General features: G+C 38.4%; 1 protein-coding gene and 1 pseudogene across 4 annotated transcripts; one reads left to right on the top strand and one right to left on the bottom strand.

Annotated features, from left to right (window-relative positions):
* LOC103423253 (kinesin-like protein KIN-7K, chloroplastic) lies at nucleotides 1-16,601 on the top strand. 4 transcript variants are annotated; one of them, XM_029090412.2, is made up of 24 exons: nucleotides 1-233; nucleotides 313-425; nucleotides 1,019-1,295; nucleotides 1,388-1,485; nucleotides 1,947-2,036; nucleotides 9,228-9,280; nucleotides 9,478-9,543; nucleotides 9,623-9,676; nucleotides 9,844-9,903; nucleotides 10,064-10,142; nucleotides 10,312-10,379; nucleotides 10,709-10,771; nucleotides 10,910-11,014; nucleotides 11,144-11,248; nucleotides 11,392-11,499; nucleotides 11,574-11,720; nucleotides 12,134-12,316; nucleotides 12,398-12,559; nucleotides 13,495-13,716; nucleotides 14,278-14,538; nucleotides 14,681-14,731; nucleotides 15,102-15,149; nucleotides 15,247-15,441; nucleotides 15,709-16,601. In XM_029090412.2, exons 3-24 carry the CDS (start codon nucleotides 1,039-1,041, stop codon nucleotides 16,255-16,257), a joined length of 3,024 nt encoding a protein of 1,007 aa, XP_028946245.1. In that variant the 5' UTR covers nucleotides 1-233; nucleotides 313-425; nucleotides 1,019-1,038; the 3' UTR covers nucleotides 16,258-16,601. The 4 variants fall into 4 exon arrangements, with proteins under 4 accessions (XP_028946245.1, XP_070666026.1, XP_070666027.1 ...); XM_070809925.1 differs by having other exon boundaries at nucleotides 4-233; nucleotides 303-425; XM_070809926.1 differs by having other exon boundaries at nucleotides 16-233; nucleotides 300-425.
* A 1,651-nt stretch (nucleotides 16,602-18,252) lies between these two features.
* LOC139189787 (uncharacterized) lies at nucleotides 18,253-19,750 on the bottom strand (annotated as a pseudogene).
* Nucleotides 19,751-20,425: the final 675 nt, after the last annotated feature.

A 20,425-nucleotide genomic window follows, 5' to 3' on the forward strand; every position in this document is an offset into this window, starting at 1 on the left:
ACTGTACCAAATTCACTCTCTCTCTCTCTCTAACCACTTTCTTTTTCCTCTTCCTTTCTCTCTCTTTTCTTGGTTAGCATTTTCTCTTTCTATAACTATAACGGGTGGTGTGTAAGTATATGCGAGGGGTTTATATGCGTATGAGTCCTTCTTACTCTCTCTGCAAAAAGGCTGGAATTCGATTGAGAAATGCTGATTGTTCGCCTTTGATCGAATAAAGCATCCCTTCCAAGGCAAGCAAAAAAGTTCAGATATCTCTCTCTCTCCTCTTTCACTTTCTCTCACTAACTCACTTGCAGCAGCTTCTCTCAGATCCGTCTCGCTCCGGCTTCCGGGACGATCTCTGTGAAATAAAGCTCGCTTCCTCTCGACTTTTCTCCATTTGGTGCATGCAATTCCCAATGCTTGTCTGATTGCCTTTACAGGTGAGGCTAAAAAGCTTCGGGATTTTTAATTTTAATTTTTTATATGCTCTGTTTGGTTAATTGTTGTTTGGAGTTTGGGAGCTGGAAATTAGGTGGCTGCGTTAAAATTGGGTTAAGAAAATGTAGGTAGCTGTAATTTTATTCGGGATATTTCTTTTCCTTTGTTTAATTTGTGTTTGGTTGCTGAGAAAATGAAGGAAAGTGGATAATATGGAGTTTCGGAATTTGCATTTATGTTATATGTGGTGACGTAAGCTTAACTAATTCAAGGACTGGGTGGAAAGAGTTGGTTTTTCGTTGTTTTCCGTATCGATAATGGGGGTTACTTTACCCTCCATATGCCACAATCATCTTTGCCTTTACAGTTTTCTTGGGAACCAAACTCAGTTTTAGAGGATGGTAACTAGTAGAAGTACTCAAAACTTGAACTTTCAATTTCAATTCGGTTGCTTTTTTGAACTTGTAGTTACTTCTGTTGCCAGATAGTATGGCATTAGAACAAGCTTAAGAAAGTGTTAACAAATTGAAGAATTCAGAAGTTGAAGTAGTTGTTGATTGATGCTGAAGTGGAATTTTTTGTCATTGTGTCGAAGGGGAGTGACTTCCAGTGGTAATGGCGTCAAAATACGGATCAAAATCAAAAAAATTAGGTTCGACCAGTTCAAAGGCTGCTAATTCCCCTGCATCTTCGACTACAACATCTTCAAAGCAATATTTGGAAACATCTATTGAATGTCAGAGCTCTCCAGCATCTTCTTCAGCTCGAAGTAAGCAAAGTAAGCAACAGTACTTGTACTCGGAAAGTTTGCCGCAAGATGGGGAAAAATCCAAAGAAAACGTCACTGTGACGGTCCGCTTTCGTCCACTCAGGTTCATTTCACTAGTATACATTGTGCTGTAGTTGTAAAGTTTCATGAGTACTTAATAAGTTGGCTGTTGGTTTTCGTCTATGTCTGGTATAGCCCGAGGGAAATTCGCCAAGGAGAAGAAATCGCATGGTATGCAGATGGAGACACCATTGTGCGAAATGAGCATAATCCATCAATAGCTTATGCATATGGTATTCTATTCTCTTTCACTCCATCACATAAATAGTATTGCGTTCTCATTATATGATGCAATTGTGCGGAGGAAGAAAATAGTAAACCAAAGTTAATGATCTTGGGATAGTTGAATTGAACTTGCAAAAAAAAAATATCTACATGTAAGTGTGGATAGCTGAGATTCATTGAGATCTCACTCACTTTGCTTCGTAGTCATCCATATATAAAAACAAGTCCATGCTTGGCAGAGAATAACTTTGTATATATAATTATATATGATATAGGCAGTTGAACATTACAAGTCAGTGCAGAGTTTTTCCCTTAATTCAATAGAAGTTTATGGTTTCTTATAAAGTAAAGATGTTATATTTCTATATCTTGTTAGTGGATATTTTTATCAAATGCATCGATCATAAAAACTCAGATAAGTTCATTGTTGGTTGAACTTGTATTTTTTTTTTTCATTGTTTGGTGCTAGATTGGGTTTTCGGCCCTACAACAACAACGCGCCATGTCTATGATGTTGCTGCTCAGCATGTTATTAGTGGCGCTATGGAAGGCGTCAACGGTAAATTCTTTGACTTCTTGGTTTGATGAGCTTAAATTGTTAAATTGGTTTCAGCTTGATTACATGCCCTAGAAATCTTAACTGTAGTTTGATCAGCATTTCCTTTTTTTTAACCGGTTATAAAAGACGGGGAATGAAAATTTATGTGTGTGTGTTTTTTTTGGTACAAAGGAAGGGCAACAACCCATGCAAATGTGTTTTTCAACTAGTATTAAAACCAAAAATTGTTACCCAACTGTTTGGAGCTTTGTGAATCACAATTGGAAGCTTTATTTTTTTAGCATGTATTGTGTGGTCCAGCCTGACTCAGTGATCTTGATGGCTAAATTTTGAATGGTTTTAGGAAAATTGGATAGTAATTGGGCTACACATGAAAGGCAGCACATTTCCCTCATATATATATATATATATATCAATGTATTAAAAGCGTGAGGCATGGGCGAGGCGTCTGAGTGATAGCCCAGCCTCACGGGACCTAAATTTTTTAATATATACACTGAGCGTACACATATAAAAAAGAAGAAGATTATTAATCAATAATCATCCTGAGCATACACATATATTATAAATATATACACACACGTATATATACATATTATATATATATATATATATATATATATATATATATATATATATATATATATATATATATATATAATAAAGGATGAAAAACACAATGAACACACATATAACAATGCACGCATACAACACACACATCCATTATATAAAAAAATAAAAATAAAAAAAAAGGCAGAGAGACGATAGTGTAAGGAAGAGGTATGAGGCAGTTAAAACCTACCAAAAATTTGGGTTTGGGAGTTAAAAAAAAAAAAAAAAAAAAAGCCCCTGAGGCGCGCCTAGGCGGCAACCCTCACACCCAGCCTTAGAGGACTCCTAGGCGCGCCCCGAGGCGAGCCTTTTAAAACATTTTATATATACATATAAGTTATAAACTATATTTTAAGAGTCATTCCACTCTTGCTGGACACTTTGGTGCCTATCTACAAGAATAAGGGCGACGTACAAAATTGCATGAACTATAGGGGTATTAAGCTAATGAGTCATACAATGAAGCTTTGGGAGAGAGTCATTGAGCATAGATTGAGGCAAGAGACACGGGTTTCGGACAACCAATTCGGGTTCATGCCAGGGCGCTCAACCATGGAGGCAATCTATCTCTTACGAAAATTGATGGAAAGATATAGAGATGGGAAAAAGTTTTTACACATGGTCTTTATAGATTTGGAAAAAGCATAAGATAGGGTCCCAAGAGACATTCTTTGGAGGATTTTAGAGAAGAAAGGAGTACGAGTAGCATATATCCAAGCTATAAAGGATATGTATGAAGGAGCAAAGACTGCCGTAAGAACTCATGAAGGGCAAACCGAAAGCTTCCCCATAACTGTAGGATTACATCAAGGCTTATCCTTAAGTCCTTATCTTTTTGCGTTGGTAATGGATGAGTTAACAGGACATATTCAAGATGATATTCCTTGGTGTATGCTTTTCGCAGACGATATAGTGTTGATAGATGAAACTCAGGAAGGGGTAAATGCGAAGCTTAACCTTTGAAGAGAAGTGTTGGAATCTAAAGGTCTTCGCCTAAGCCGATCAAAGACAAAATATATGGAGTGCAAATTTAGTGCAAATGGAGGCCAAAATGAGTTAGGGGTGAGGATCGGAGATCAGGAAATACCAAAGAGCGATCGTTTTCGCTACTTAGGATCTATCTTGCAAAAGAACGGAGAATTAGATGGAGATTTCAACCATAGAATACAAGCTGGATGGATGAAGTGGAAGAGTGCATCCGGCGTGTTGTGTGACCGCCGTATGCCACTGAAGCTCAAGGGAAAATTTTATAGGATGGCAATAAGGCTGGCGATGCTGTATGGCACAGTATGTTGGGCGGTGAAGCATCAACACGTACACAAAATGGGTGTAGCGGAGATGAGGATGCTTCGTTGGATGTGTGGGCACACGAGAAAGGATAAGATTAGGAATGAGGATATCCGAGGTAAAGTAGGAGTAGCCGAAATTGTAGGAAAATTGAGAGAAAATCGGTTACGGTGGTTTGGACATGTGCAAAGAAGGCCTACTGACGCTCCGGTTAGAAGATGCGACTACGGGACAGAGGTTCAGAGCCGAAGGGGTAGAGGAAGACCTAGGAAAACTTTGGAAGAGACTCTAAGAAAAGACTTAGAGTATTTGGATCTAACGGAGGACATGACACAGGACCGAGCACAATGGCGTTCTAAGATTCATATGGCCGACCCCACTCAGTGAAGAAGGCTTTGGTGTATTTAACACAATACGTTGAAATGAAGCAAAGCTTATTTATTGATATCTCCGATAAGTTACAAATATGTACATATACATGAGTCAAAATAAACAAACAAGAGGGAGCCTTCACAAAGGTTGCTTAGGAGAAGTCTCAGCAGTCGGTAGAGCCCCAGAAAGAGAAGGCACCGGAGGGGGATCATTCAGAGCCTCAGTACTGGACAGAACCCTAGAAGGAGGCATCAGAGGTTGATCATTTGGAGCTTCATTACGCGGTACAGCCCCAGAAGACGAAGGCAATAAATGCCTTTGGAACAAACCCACAAACCGCTGATGATCAAGTAAAACCTGACCATCAGATTCCTTCATCTGGTCAAGCTTCCTCTTCATGTTTGTAGCATAGTCATGTGCGAGCCGGTGCAACTGTTTATTCTCATGCTTGAGCCTTCTAATCTCCTGTTTGAGACTCATCACTTCAGCCGCCAATGATTCAACTTGGCGGGTTCGAGCAAATAGGCGTTGGGCCATATTAGACACAGAACCTGCACACTGAACACTTAGAGCCAGAGAATCCTTAACAGCCAACTCATCAGACCGTTTGGAAAGTAGTCTGTTATCTTTGGGAGTGAGAAGGTTCCTGGCCACTACTGCAGCAGTCATATCATTCTTCATCACGAAATCCCCAACGGTAAGAGGACCAGTAGGGGATCAAAAGGATGGGCGCCATATGTTGTCTAGAGAAGGCGTGGCTACCTCTTCAACAAGGTTCAAGTCAAAACGACGGTCGGAGGGGACATACATTTTCAAAGGTGTTGAAGAGAGAAAAGGTTGGACAAATCAAGATCTTAGAAGTGCAAGAAGGGAGCTTCTACTGGTGAAGATTCAAGTGTGCTTTGGAACTTAATGCCAGCCTCTACAAAAATCTGCACTCGACGGAGCTTCAGAAATCGAAAAGGCGCCTGCCCAGAAATCGAAGAGGCGTTTGCTTTCTCAAAAGCTGGGCTGCTCAAAGACCACGAGGGCCGATCTTAGAAATCGAAGAGGCGTTTGCTTTCTCAAAAGCTGGGCTGCTCAAAGACCACGAAGGCTGATCTCAGAAATCGAAGAGGCTCTTGCTTTCTCAAAAGCTAGGCTGCTCAGAGACCACGAGGGCTTATCTCAGAAATCGAAGAGGCACCTGCTTTTCTCAACCTTGTCAGCACCTGTCACATGCACACTCAACTTTGCTGAAATTACGAGTATTCTGTTGAAGATTTATGGTGAAGTAGAAAGCACGTGAATCTTACTGTTCAATCATCCACTTTCCACACGCACCATCTGCTCATGGGTACCACAGCTAACTTTGCCAAAGATCTCTGACAAAGTTTAGACACGTGAAGCTTGCAGCTCCCACTACATCGCTATGACCAAAAAGGGTAAAAGAATAGCAAAGAAACAACACTAACAAAGTTTAGACACATAAATTTTGAAGATCTAACTACCATATTATTACCCACAAGGGTAAAGGAACAGCACCACTGCTGGATAATTGGAAAGTTCTTATGTGTCAACCTCTGTGCTCCGTGGCAAGGTAGACTAGCAAACATGCCCAACCTTTACTCACATTCGAGAAAACACTCCTAACAAGATTGCTTGCTCCAAAATCAAAGAGGCACCGTCCTCCGAATCTCGAGAGCCAGACTCCCAACATGATTACTTTCTCAAAAATCGAAGAGACACCGCTCTTCGAATCTCGAGAGCCAGACTCCCAGCAGGATTGCTCTCTCAAAAATCGAAGAGGCACCGTTCTCCGAATCTCGAGAGCCAGATCCCCGACAGGATTGCTTGTTCAAAAACCGAAGAGGCACCGCTTTCTCACCTTCGAGAGCCAGATCTCCTTGGATAAAGCTTGTTTGTAATCTTCACACGCAACATCAGCTTTCCAGATACCACAGACCACTTTTTCAAAGTGCTCTGACACACGTGAAGCTGGCAGCTCCCACTACTGTGCTATAACCAAGCAGGGTAAAGGAATAGCATTACTACTTGTTAGGAAAACTCCTATATATGTCGACCTCTATCCTCAACGGACAGGCAGACCTGCAAAAATGCTCAACCCTTCCTCATATCTGAGAGGGCACTCCCAACGAAGCCTCTCGAAATACTCAGCTTTCTTTCCCCCCGATAATCCCTCTGCAAACAAGCTATACCAGAGCAAGAATATCTCATATCATCAGGGTTAAAAGCAAGAGTATCCCATATCATGCTTTTTCCCTGTCTTTTCTTTTGGCCTTGTTCTTACCTGCAAGACAAGGAGAAAGAGAGCAATCAGTCAGCACTTGGAATCAAGCTTCTAGTCAGGAACTGACTGCCTGGAACCCCTTACCTGATTACTTACCTGACATTGCTCTCGAGTACTCATCTTCAACATCTTATGCTTCCAGAGAAGATACCACATCTACCTGAGGAACAGATAGGGAAAGTGAGAAGGATACAAGGAAGCATGTGGAGACAAGCGTAACAGAACACGTGTCGGTACATCCACTACTTTGTCAACGGCAAAAGTATCCCATATCAGCAGGGTCGAACGTACTCTAGATTTGATGGACTTGTTTTGACCCTCAAATTCTTCAGTCAGCCTTATACTCTGGAGGAAACAAGAAAATCCTCCAGCCCAGTTCAAGAATAAGCCTGTGGAAAGTTATTTCTTCAAAAGCAAAAGTATCTCATATCATCTATTCTCCTTTTCTTCTCTTTATCCTTCATGCTGCCTGCAAGATAGGGAGAATGAGAACAATCAGCCGGAACTCAAAATCAAACTTCTGATCTGGGACTGATTGCTTGGAGCTCTGATTGCTTATCTTGTCTGTTGCCTCTTTCAGCAGATCCTCTAGCTCGGCGACTTGGGGACTCCTACTACATGGTTTGTATCGCGCTTGACCAAGCCTGAAACTACAAGTAAGCTTTAAGTGAAATTGATACATTACCTTGTGCATCTCCACCAGTTAAAGATACCACCCCTGGATGGAGGAAGAGTACTTCCAGAGAAGATGCCACATCTACCTATGAGACAGATAAGGCAAGTGAAGACGAGAGCTTGAACCTATGTCATTTGTACTAAATCATTCACTTGTACTCACTAAAGGAGAGCTTGAACCTATGTACTTGTGTAAACCCTTCATAATTAATGAGAACTCCTCTACTCCGTGGACGTAGCCAATCTGGGTGAACCACGTACATCTTGTGTTTGCTTTCCTGTCTCTATCCATTTACATACTTATCCACACTAATGACCAGAGCAATTTAGCGAAGATCACAAACTTAATACTTTCTGTTGTACCAAAGTCCTCACTGATTTTGTGCATCAACAATCCTTAAGTCCTTACCTTTTTGCGTTGGTAATGGATGAGTTAACAGGACATATTCAAGATGATATTCTTTGGTGTATGCTTTTCGCAAACGATATAGTGTTGATAGATGAAACTCAGGAGGGGTAAATGCGAAGCTTAACCTTTGGAGAGAAGTGTTGGAATCTAAAGGTCTTCGCCTAAGCCGATCAAAGACAGAATATATGGAGTGCAAGTTCAGTGCAAATGGAGGCCAAAATGAGTTAGGGGTGAGGATCGGAGATCAGGAAATACCAAAGAGCGACCGTTTTCGCTACCTAGGATCTATCTTGCAAAATAACGGAGAATTAGATGGAGATCTCAACCATAGAATACAAGCTGGATGGATGAAGTGGAAGAGTGCATCCAGCGTGTTGTGTGACCGTCGTAGGCCACTAAAGCTCAAGGGAAAATTTTATAGGACGGCAATAAGGCCGGCGATGCTGTATGGCACAGAATGTTGGGCGGTGAAGCATCAACACGTACAAAATGGGTTTGGACATGTGCAAAGAAGGCCTACTGACGCTCCGGTTTGAAGATGTGACTACGGGATAGAGGTTCAAGGCCGAAGGGGTAGAGGAAGACTTAGGAAAACTTTGGAAGAGACCCTAAGAAAAGACTTAGAGTACTTGGATCTAACGGAGGACATGACACAAAACCGAGCGCAATGGCGTTCTAGGATTCATATAGCCGACCCCACTTAGTGGGAAAAGGCTTTGTTGTTGTTGTTGTTTTGTTTCCTTTACATTATCGTATTAATTAAAGACTAACTTTTAATTATAATTGTGATGAAGAATTTTGTGGAGTGCCATTCGTGAAATCCATACCATTTCGTATTTTTCCCTTTATATTCCTCCAAACATGGTTTAATTGCATTGCAAGAAGTGGATATAATCCTTGCATGCACTAGGCGATGAAATTGTAAATCTATTCGGGAACTTGCAATTCTTACCTCAGTCATTCATTTCAACAACATTCCAAGGAATTCCTGCTTCCATCCTAAAGTCTTCTTGACTAGGTTGCTGGATTCTGCTGGACGTTTGAGAGTTGATTTTTAATTCCCATTTGCTGTAGTGTAGTTGTAATCTGGTCGTGTACTGAATGAAGAAAGTAGAGAATCTTGGGACGTAATGGTCTATTGCATAGGGAAAACCTGAGACCAATAGCTTTTGGTGAACGATCGGAATCATAAGATGATTATTCTTTTCCGGTTTTTGGCCTAAAAAGTTTCGTTGACCATCTAGAAAACTTTGGGATCTTCTCTTTCTAAAGCTTTGTGATTCTGACTAGAGAACCTATTTGGATGAACACACCATCTCGATTCTCTCATCAGTTTTGTTTCCTAGGTACCCATTGCCTGTCAAGGGTAACTTGGGCACTGGTGGTTTGAATAGTTTAAGCAACTTGTTGCTCAGCGATTAAAGTTATTTGCAGTTCACACTAAAACTTAATGGAGTAAACTCTTTTCTTGGTATTCAGATAATTAAGTTGTAGATACGCATAATCTATTGTTGTTTCTTTAGCTTCTGATTTCCTTCCATTACAGGTACAATTTTTGCATATGGGGTGACCAGCAGCGGGAAGACTCACACTATGCATGTGAGATAACCTATTTATTCTCACCCTATTCTTCTAAAGAGTATAACTGGTTAAGATGCATTGATCAGGCACCTCTATATCTTCGTAGTTTCTCATAGGAGTAACATTTATTCTGCTATGTATTAGTGGGTTAGGTATTAATGTGCTTGGATCTGTTATGATTGGCAATTTGTTTATATTGGTCCTACAAATTTCAGGGTGATCAAAGGTCGCCTGGAATTATACCACTGGCTGTGAAGGATGCTTTTAGCATCATCCAAGAGGTACTTTAAACGAGGTTCTAACTTCTATAGCTTTTCTTATTGGAGAAACTACATATTAAAATATCTTTCTATTCTCCAGACTCCAAATCGAGAGTATCTTCTTCGTGTGTCATACTTGGAAATCTATAATGAGGTAATAATTGTTCCATTCCTATTTCTCTCCAGCTTACTTATGGTGCTCTGATTATATGTCTGTTGCTGCTTGTAGACCATTGTAGATTGAAGTTTTCTGGATGCAATGTTGAACTTTATACTTCAATGGTGCTTCTTTTTTTATCATTTGAGTTTCTTTCATCTCAGGTTGTTAATGACTTGTTGAATCCAGCAGGACAGAATTTACGAATTAGAGAAGATGCTCAGGTGCTTTATTAGTTTGCGATCTTTGTTTGAGTTGCGATTAACTTCGTAAATTACTGTTCTGCAAAAAAAGATGGTTGCTGTCATTTTATAAATATCTTCTATCATGTCATTACTCTTTCACGTTAAGAATTCTTGTTAATTGCTTAATTGATGGCTGTAGGGCACTTTTGTTGAAGGAATAAAGGAAGAAGTTGTACTATCCCCAGCTCACGCCCTTTCACTTATAGCAGCTGGAGAAGGTACTAGAACATTAATCATATATGTATTGATGAATTTATTATTATTATTATTATACTAAATCTTGTTTATTTGTCTAGTCGACAGATGATATAGGTTTTTGTCTTTTTAAATCGCTGTTGTTTCTTTCATGAGTCTTGTTTCACTTTGTGGTTTTCATTTTGCCAACAGAGCACAGGCATGTTGGTTCGACAAATTTCAATCTACTCAGTAGCAGGAGCCACACGATATTTTCGCTGGTGAATATCTTAATATAGCATCTTGTAATCTTACATTTGATTTTACTTTTAATGTTCCTGTTCCTTGACACAGACACACCTGTTCATTGATTGATGGTAAATAGTGATATGAATTGAATCCTTGATATCTATTTGGACCATGAGTTTATTTATTTTTGCTCAATTAATGTTCTAGTTCTCCTGGTAAAATGTTTTCTATGTTTAAACAAATACATCAACTCTCCTTCTTTAAGGATAGTTGAGATCTGCCTTCTTTTTATTTTCAGTTAAAAACTAATGTCAACCCCTGTTGATGACTTTATATATTTGTTTGACTACTTTGTTAACAGACAATAGAGAGTAGTCCATGTGGGGAAAATTGTGAAGGTGAAGCTGTAAGTCTGTCGCAATTGGTACGTATTCAACACTACAGACTGACATCAATTACTTGTTTGTTGTCTTCCTTGGTTAATCGTAATCTTTTCACTTTTTTTTATATTCAATATTTAGGATTTTCTAATGAATCTGTCATATCTAACTTAAATGTGCAGAACCTCATCGATCTGGCAGGTTCTGAGAGCTCGAAAGCTGAAACTACTGGTGTCAGACGGAAAGAAGGATCCTATATTAATAAAAGTCTGCTAACTCTAGGAACTGTGAGGCCTCAACATTGTTTTAAGCCAAGAAGTTTGAAATATCGTATTAGATTCTCCTCTGATTACTTCCAGTCATTGTTCATCTTACATCGTATACTTATTTCAGAATATTTTAACTTTGGGTTGTAGGTTATATCAAAGTTGACAGATACGAAGGCTACTCATATACCATACAGGGATTCTAAATTGACAAGACTTCTTCAATCTTCTCTAAGTGGACATGGGCGTGTATCTGTAAGGCTTCTTCTGTTGTTATGGTTTCACCTCTACTCCATTTATCTGGATATTATTCCAATACATCTTTCTGGCAGAACCAATACTGCTAGCAAAAAAAGTTTTGCAATTGAGATATTTACTTATATTGTTCACTATTACAGCTCATCTGCACTGTTACTCCTTCATCAAGCAGTTCCGAAGAGACACATAATACATTGAAATTTGCACATCGGGCAAAACACATTGAAATTCAAGCAGCACAAAACAAGGTATGCTTGCTTTATCTCTTTTCTTTAAACTGATTCATTTGTTTCTCACCTCACATAATTTTTTGTACATGCAGATTATTGATGAGAAGTCACTCATTAAGAAATATCAAAACGAGATACGTAGTTTAAAGGAAGAGTTAGAACAGTTGAAGAGGGGGATAGTCACAATTCCTCAACTAAAAGATGCTGGGGAAGATGATATTCTGCTCCTTAAACAAAAGGTGCATCCAAATTCCTCTACTGGGTTGGTCTCAGGGTTATTTCTGGGTCTGCAAATTTTCAACGAAATCAAACCTGAATTAAATGCTAAAACATTACTAAAACTAGTTCAGAGCCAAAAGGCAGTAATGGACAACCCTATATATTTAAGTTTGAGTGTATCACTAGTTTTGGGATTTTGGTTTTAATTTTCTGTCCCTTCTGGATTCACTTAAATAATTGTTTTGGATCAATTGTAAAGCCATATTGGGCCCCATCCTGGATAAATGGGTTCAATCCTCTGGTTTTACCTACAGACCTTTTGCCATTCAGTTACTGCACAGTTTCCTCTAGTAAAAGTGGTATAAATATATTTCTGAATAGTCATTGTTGTATGACTTGAACTGCTTCTTTTGTTGTGATGTGATGTTTAAAGTTAGAAGATGGCAAATACAAACTGCAATCAAGACTGGAACAAGAAGAAGAAGCCAAAGCTGCTTTGTTGGGAAGAATCCAAAGGTTGACAAAATTGATTTTGGTCTCAACAAAAGAAACACAGCCGTCAAGGTTTTCTCACCGACCTGGTGTTAGAAGAAGACATTCCTTTGGTGAAGAGGAGGTTGGACTGAGTTCTCCCAAATTCTCTCTGCTAGATGAATAAACGAGTTTTGTTTGCTTATTTTCTTTGTCAAAATTACAGCTTGCATACCTACCATACAAAAGGCGGGACTTGATTTTGGATGATGAAAGCATTGAATTGTTTGTTCCTCCTCTTGAGGGGAGTACTGAAACGACTGATGACATACTGAAGGGGGAGAAGAAGACTCGGAAGCATGGACTTTTAAACTGGTTAAAAATACGGGTACGTGCCATTTGGTTGGTAGAAATCTGTCATCCTTTCTTAAGGTTGATATGTACATTTTTCTATCATATTGATAAAGAAAATCACCAATAGTAAACGTAGAACTACGGCATTTGGTCTAGGTTTCATCATCTTTAATACGGCATTTGGTCTAGGTTTCATCATCCTTAATACGGCATTTGGTCTAGGTTTCATCATCCTTAATACTGCATTTGGTCTAGGTTTCATCATCCTTCTTGTGTCAACTATTCTATCCAGTATCCAGAATGACGTTTTGTTTCCCTTATCTTTGGTTTCTTCCTTTATCCAGTCATTAATAATGTTAATAATGCATTGAGTTTGGAGCAATGGTCTAATATGAAATTTAGGGTTGTTAGTATGGATGCTTAAGGTGTTTGTTCCAGTAGTTATATCTCATACAGTGGGTTGTATTCTTGATGCTGATGTAACTTACATGCTTTAGTAGCTTTATCTTGTTGCTTCTTAAGGTGTTTGTTCCAGTAGTTATATCTCATACAGTGGGTTGTATTCTTGATGCTGATGTAACTTACATGCTTTAGTAGCTTTATCTTGTTACTTCTTGGGCTTGTTTTTGGATTCTTTTATGGCCATAAATGCTGCTAATCTCAACTGGTTCTCAAATTCCATGGGCAACCATAAACATGGAAATCTGGAAACATTGGTTTTCCCCCTTAGAGAAATATAATTGTAAGAAAATCCCTTTGGTTTTCTGAATTTCCAATTATAAATGGGCATGAGCTAGGGACTTCTTGGTATGGTCTGAACCTTCAGCTTTTCTGAAAGAACTGGTTACTCTAAAAAATCAAACTTGTGCTACCTGTGCCTGACAGCCTAAAATGTTTGTCATTGCAGCAGATTTTTTGTACTTTTTATTGATTTCTTTCCCATCCCATCTTGTTTCCATTCTTGATCAGAAACGTGATGGTGGTACGGGGACCTTGACAAGCACAAGTGATAAATCCAGTGGAATAACTACTAGTGCACCTTCAACACCTCAAGCGGAAAGTGGTAATTTTCATGCAGAATCCAGACTTTCACATTCAGTGCTTACAGAAAGCTTTCCATCGGCTGAGTCCGAGGCTAGAGAGGACAGAGAAGTTCTTCAGGAAAATTTCCTGGGACGAGAGACACCTCTGGTATGTGAATGTTCTGCATAAAGGATGTTAACTTGTACTTGAGCCTGTATGTCCCCAATGAATATTTCTGGCATCTCTAGTATGATAGTATCAAATATTGCTCATTATGTCCATATACGACAGAGAAAGGCCAGATATAAAGCGGGTTTTGGAGCTGTGCTGTTATTAATAATTGCTAGGACATAAACTGATCTTAAAAAAAGGAAAAAGAAATTAAGGGCAAAAAAGAGTCAACAGCTTGTAATTTGTATCTAAGAAACAGAGTTTCATATTGAAATGATGTGGATCAGGAAATGGAAATGAACACTATTTCTGGCCAAAGAAGTAGTAGCCATGTGCTGTTTGTGACATCATATTTTCCTTCCCTTGTCTGCATATGGTTTGAGCCATTGTGTGTGTGTGTTTTTTTTGGGCCTGAGTTTATTAAACATACAGGCTGATAACTTCTTGAAGTATATACTAACTAAGTGGTCCAAAGGATTAAATTTCCTTGCTTCAACTAGGTTAGTTCTCTATTTCTTGATTCATTCATCCCTCATTTTTAATTGTTTATCCTGTCAGACTAGCATGAAGTCAATTGATCAGATCGATCTTTTAAGGGAGCAGCAAAAAATCTTGTCTGATGAGGTAGCACTCCATTTAAGTGCTCTGAAGCGGTTGTCTGAGGAGGCTTCAAGACACTCTGAAAAGGATGAAATTAAGATGGAAATGCAAAAGTTAAAAGATGAAATCAAGGCGAAGAAGGAACAAATAGCTTTGGTGGAAAAGAAAATTGGAGAGTCCTTTTCACACAACAAAATGGGTCAACTGGAAGCATCCCAAGTAAGTCAGGGCTTCCTTAGTGTTGGTCAGCTATTATCCTTTTCTTTTTCCTCAAAAATAAAAAAAGTATGCTCTTGTATTAGGAGTTGTTTTCAATTTTGTTTAAACTCAAACCTTCTGTTGTTTGTGGTTTATGCTGCAGTCTATTGCTGAAGTGATGGAGCAATTGAATGAGAAGTCCTTCGAACTTGAGGTGATAAATAATAACTTAATACATTTTGATCTGAGAAAATGTAGCAGAGTAAATTCAGAACTATAAAATAGTTCATATGGAGCATCATGTTGACTTTACAATCGTATGTAGAGTTTGTGTGTAATTTTTTTTGTTTGATAATTAATGTCACGGCCAAGGGATTAAGTTAATATGCCAATTGACACACTATAGAAGCATTTGAGTGTATGTGAGTATCTGTGTTAGTGTTACCTCAGTTTCCAGGGTGCAAGACTTTTGGATATTATGCAAATCGCAACTACAATATCAAAGAAATGGAGAAATGAAATGAAATTTTCCAAGGCCTCTACTCCAAGTCTATTCCGTTGACTGTTGTATCATTTTATGCCAGGTTAAAGCTGCTGATAATCGCATAATCCAAGAACAGCTAGAACAAAAGGTACAGGAACCACTTTACTAAAATTTATTTGTTCCGTTCATCTTTAGATGAGACTTCAGAATTCAGAACCTCATATGACTTTATGTTACATTACCAGATCGGGGAATGCAAAGGATTGCAGGAGACAATCGCCTCCTTGAAACAGCAGCTTTCTGAGGCACTAGAGTTCAAAAATTTGAGCCCGATAGTCACTTCTCGAACTCGTTCCAAAAACTTGGATGAGGAACTGTGTACAGAGAAAGATAATGCAGCGTTGGATGACAAAAATGAAGTTTTTCTTCTACGGAAGCAGGTTTTCCTCCTCTTGTGGCTTCTAAGTATTTGTTTAATTGGAAAATTCGAGTTTTGTATTACTCCCAACAAAAGGAAGACTTGGGGGCTGCAAAATAGGTCGCAGTTACCAAGTAGTCATGGCATAAAGATTATGTTCATTTATGCCGAGTAGAAAATTTTATTATTTTGAAACAGTGTTTTTAGAGTTTAATGCTTTCGCAACAAAAAGTACCACAGACAAGCAGCATCTGTTAAATTACTTTTTTTTATTTTCACCCTTAATTAGGTCGAAGAACTGAAGCAGAAGGTGGTTGAACTGACGGAGTCAAAGGAACAGTTAGAAGTTCGGAACCAGAAACTTGTGGAGGAGAGCTCGTATGCCAAAGGTCTAGCCTCAGCTGCTGCCGTTGAGCTCAAGGCATTATCAGAAGAAGTTTCCAAACTCATGAACCAAAACGAAAAACTCACTGCTGAGCTGGCCGCATCCAAGAACTCTCCTGCACAGCGTCGAAATAGTAGCACACTCCGAAATGGTCGGAGAGAGAGTCACACCAAACAGGACCAAAGTGGGCTTGTCTCAGAAATGAAGAGAGAACTGGCGGTGAGTAAGGAGAGAGAGCATTCATACGAGGCTGCTCTTACGGAAAAGGATAAAAGAGAGGCTGAGCTTCATAGAAGGGTTGAGGAATCCAAGCAAAGAGAAGCGTACTTGGAAAATGAACTCGCCAACATGTGGGTTCTGGTGGCAAAGTTAAAAAAATCGCACGGAACTGAAACTGATTCTTCGGACTCAACGAAAGAGACCCGACAAACTGATGGTTATGCGGGATGGTGACGTGAGTCGTGACGGTGTTTCAAGATGATCCAACAAGAATGAGCTTTCAATAAGATTGGTTTGAGAGAGTGAGTGTAAAAATGTGTGTTTTGTATGGCAAGGGCTTATTGTTTGTGTATAATACAAGTTAGGGTTTTCTTTCCTTCTTTTTCGGTTTTCTTGCCCAGCGGGTTATCGTTTGCTCATAACGAATTAGGCTTCTTTTCGTTTTCACACTACTTTCAAATGTATTCTACAAGTGCACGGTTCGGATTCTCTATTTTTCCCAGGTTAGTACTTGTCGAGGCATTAAATTGAAAGCTAATAATATTAGTTTAACATGCGGCCGGTCATGCAAAAAACAAGTTCCTTTTCTAATGTTTGTCAAATTTATTGAACTTCTCTTATTAGTGTATGGTGAATTAGTGATCATCTGGTACGATGTGCCTTTTTGTTATTATTTTTGGTAAGGGGGAGGACTAGATGACTTTGTTGTTCGGGGAAACCTCATACTACGAGCGCTTGTGATTACAAGTGATATTATTATTCTAAATTTATCAAAATTTACTAGTCCAAAAGAATATGTGTCACTAAGTTTAGAATAGAAAATCTAATAGGTTTAGATTGATGAGACCAATTCGGTTGACTTACATATTCTAAAAGTGTTCCTGATTATAAGATTATCAATTGGGTATTGATTGATTCCCACAAGATTAGTACATATTGTGTTTTTGATAATACGTCTCAGGCTGTTGTGTCTTGACACTAACACAAATGCATAGGTGATTATTAAAGAATAAATTAACTGAATGGGATCAAATAAGAATCATTATTAAATATATAATAAGAATTCTTATTAAATATTTATAGCGTATATATTTATTCATGTCAAATAAGGATTCATTGGTTGTAATGATACCGAATAATTTTTTTGATACGAGGCATCACATTTGTCTTGTAAATGAGGATTCGAGCATTCGTGTTAGTCGACAAGGCAGAAAACCTGGTTTCGTACAAGGAGAACTTCATTTGTGTGATCCAACACTGCATTAATTGTCTCTCTCTCTGCAAAGTTCTTTTGGTGTCAAAATTCGAAGAGAGTCAGGACTGGATTCAATACGTATTTGTCCCGAGCAAGATTCTAAAAAGCTTTAGGCACTAGTCGGATAGTGGGCAGGGGCCTAGCACCTAAGCGGCCTAAACGGATTTAGGTAAATTTATTGTATATCGTGCAAATAAGTAGATATTACATAAAGTACATGTATCCAACAAGCTTACAATTTGAAAACACATTAACCATGTAATCAATCCGAGTGTTTTTGGATGATATATGTATCCAACAAGGCAACAGGTATCCATCAAGCTTACAATCAAAATGAATGTTCTTGGATAACACCTGTATGCAATAAGCATCCAACAAACTTCCAATTTAAAAGCACATTGCCATTGAGCATATAACAAACTTACAAATTAAAAGCAAATGAAAGTTGTTTTCCTGAGTATCCAACAAACTTACAAATTAAAAGCACATTAAGTATATAATCAAAATGAGTGTTCTTGGATAATAAACCTCTAATTGCTCTCCATCCATTCCCGAACCAAGCTTAGTTTCTTCATCAACACCCTCCACAATCCATCCTTGCACCATACTAGCTTCACTAGTGAGTAGTATATCCACTCTTTCTCTCTTTTCTTCTTGTTCATGATCCTTGCATTGAATTGGACATAGACCAAATTATTCAACCTTGTAGTATATAGTCTATTCCTTTTCCTTGTATGTATTCCCTCAAAAGTGCTCCAATTTCTCTCACACCCGGATGAACTTGTAGTCAATGAGAGAATTTTGATAGCAATTCTTTGCAAATTAGGCACACCATTGCCATAAGTAGACCACCATGAAGCTAAAAAAAAGTACAAAGTACACAATTTGAATTAGACTAGTAAAGAAAAACAATTAGAACTAGACTAGTAAAGAAAAACAATTATAATTAGATTAGTATATAAAAACAACTAGAATTACTCAATTAGAATCATACTCGGATCATAGTTGTCATCATTCTGAACGCATCCAATCTCCGCCAAATGTCTTCCAAATCCACCAACTTTTTTCTTGTACTTCGGCATCTCTATATTAATAACTCGGTTTTGGACTTCAAAGTCGTTGGGGAAGAACTTCTCAACACAAGTAAACATTGCATCCATGACTAATGAATCATGTTGAATGCTTGGATCTTTGAAGAAGTAGGCCGCCAAATGTAATGGACCATCAAGCCGATCATGAGCTTTTTCATCAATAATTTGTATGATTGGTCTATAATGGGCCTCATTATTTTTCAATGCCTCTTTGATCTCATTTCTCATTTTTTGTAGTTCCCTGTACAAAAACCTCATTGATGGCTTTTTATCCCCATCCACAAGCCAAAGAACCTTAAACAACGGTTCAAAAACTCTCAAGCAAAGTGAGACCCCATTCCAAAATTGTGCACTCACCATGGTAGCATATGCCGTTTTCCCCCTTCTACTCTTGGAATGTTTGCATTGTTCCCATTCATCATTAGCAACCATAATCGTCAAGTCTTTTTTCTTATCAACCAAGCTTTCCAAAGTTAGGAAAGAAGTTGCAAATCTTGTGACTCCAAGCCTCACGATGTCTCTTTTCTTTGTATACTTTCTCATCAATGCTAATGTTTTATAATGAGCAATGAAGATAGTAAAGCCTTTGCCTTTTCAATCACTCTTTTGAACCTAGGTAGTTTACCAATTCCTTGAAGCATGAGGTTCAATGTGTGAGTGGCACATGATGTCCAAAATATATGTGGCATCTTTTCCAACATTTTGGTTGCTGCCGCCATATTATTAAAAGCATTGTCGGTTACCACTTGAACAACATTTTGTGGACCAAATTCATTATACTTCTTCTTTTTCAGTCACTCCAAGCATCGGTCATAATTGAGCAACCATTCAAAGCCCATTCTTCTTCATGCTTCTTAAGAGATTGTTTTACCCTCTCCACCTCTTCTTTCAATAAAGGCTCTCTCAAATCATATTGACTTGGAGGTTGGTATCCCAGGCCAAATCGACCAATCGCTTCTACAAAGCATTTGAAGCTGTCATTATCAATGACATGAAAAGGAATACCGACTTCGTAGACCCATCGAGCCAGATATTGATCCACCTGATGTGTTATATCCTTCCAAATTGCATCATGGAGATTTTGTTGTCGCTTACTCTTGCTTCTATCATTTGATGTTGAAGAATCGGGATTGATGGAGGATGCAAACCTATCAATAGGCCCATGAGTTTGCGACCTTTTCCTTGACCCAACAACTTCAATATCTTCATCTTCTATATGTGGAAGTTGAACCTCTTCCCTCACTTCCTCATAGTGCATGTTTATTTCTTTCTTCTTCTTTTTTGCTTCATCTAATGCGGCTTTACATTTTGATTTATCTTCATCCGAAGACTTTGTGCCTCTAGCTACATTTCCCTTGACATGGGCTATGTGTTGTTTCATTCTATAAATGCCACCACTGAGTACTTTTTTTACACAACTTACATTTCAACTTATTCGAATTTGAAGGATCCACCAACACCCCATATTCCCACCCCACATCGTCTGAAGCACGCTTTAATGGATTATCTAATTAGGTGGATGACATTGGATTAGATGCTCCGAATGATACAGTGCTCGCCATCTAAAAAAGAAGAAAATCATTTAACTATAAGTATATGAAAAGAAGGCCCCCCATAGAGAAGAATAAAATCATAGAGTTTGTAGAAATTAAATATATTAATCCTACGAGAAACATAATTAAAACGCAACTATCAACAAGTCATCTAGATGTCAATTTTCCTCAAATTAAGGGATTAGACTTAATAGAGAATCCTATGGAAAGAGGAAACATAAAATTTGACAGCATCAGTCACCCCATATCGTCTAATAGATTGACTCTTACTGATGTAATCCTCATGCATTATAAATTTATAGATACACTGCTCAACCACATTGATGCATGTTATGCAACTTATTTAAATCAAATTGGCTGCTCTAATCCTTCTCTTAACTAAACTATGACTACATAATTGAACAGTGTTTACTGCTGATAATCGAAACATATGATTGCACAATGAAACAATGTTTAATGCAACCACTCAATCCACACACCTGACACCCCATTGAGAAAACTAA

This window comes from Malus domestica, chromosome 12 (assembly GCF_042453785.1).
Source record: "Malus domestica chromosome 12, GDT2T_hap1".
Lineage (NCBI taxonomy): Eukaryota > Viridiplantae > Streptophyta > Magnoliopsida > Rosales > Rosaceae > Malus > Malus domestica.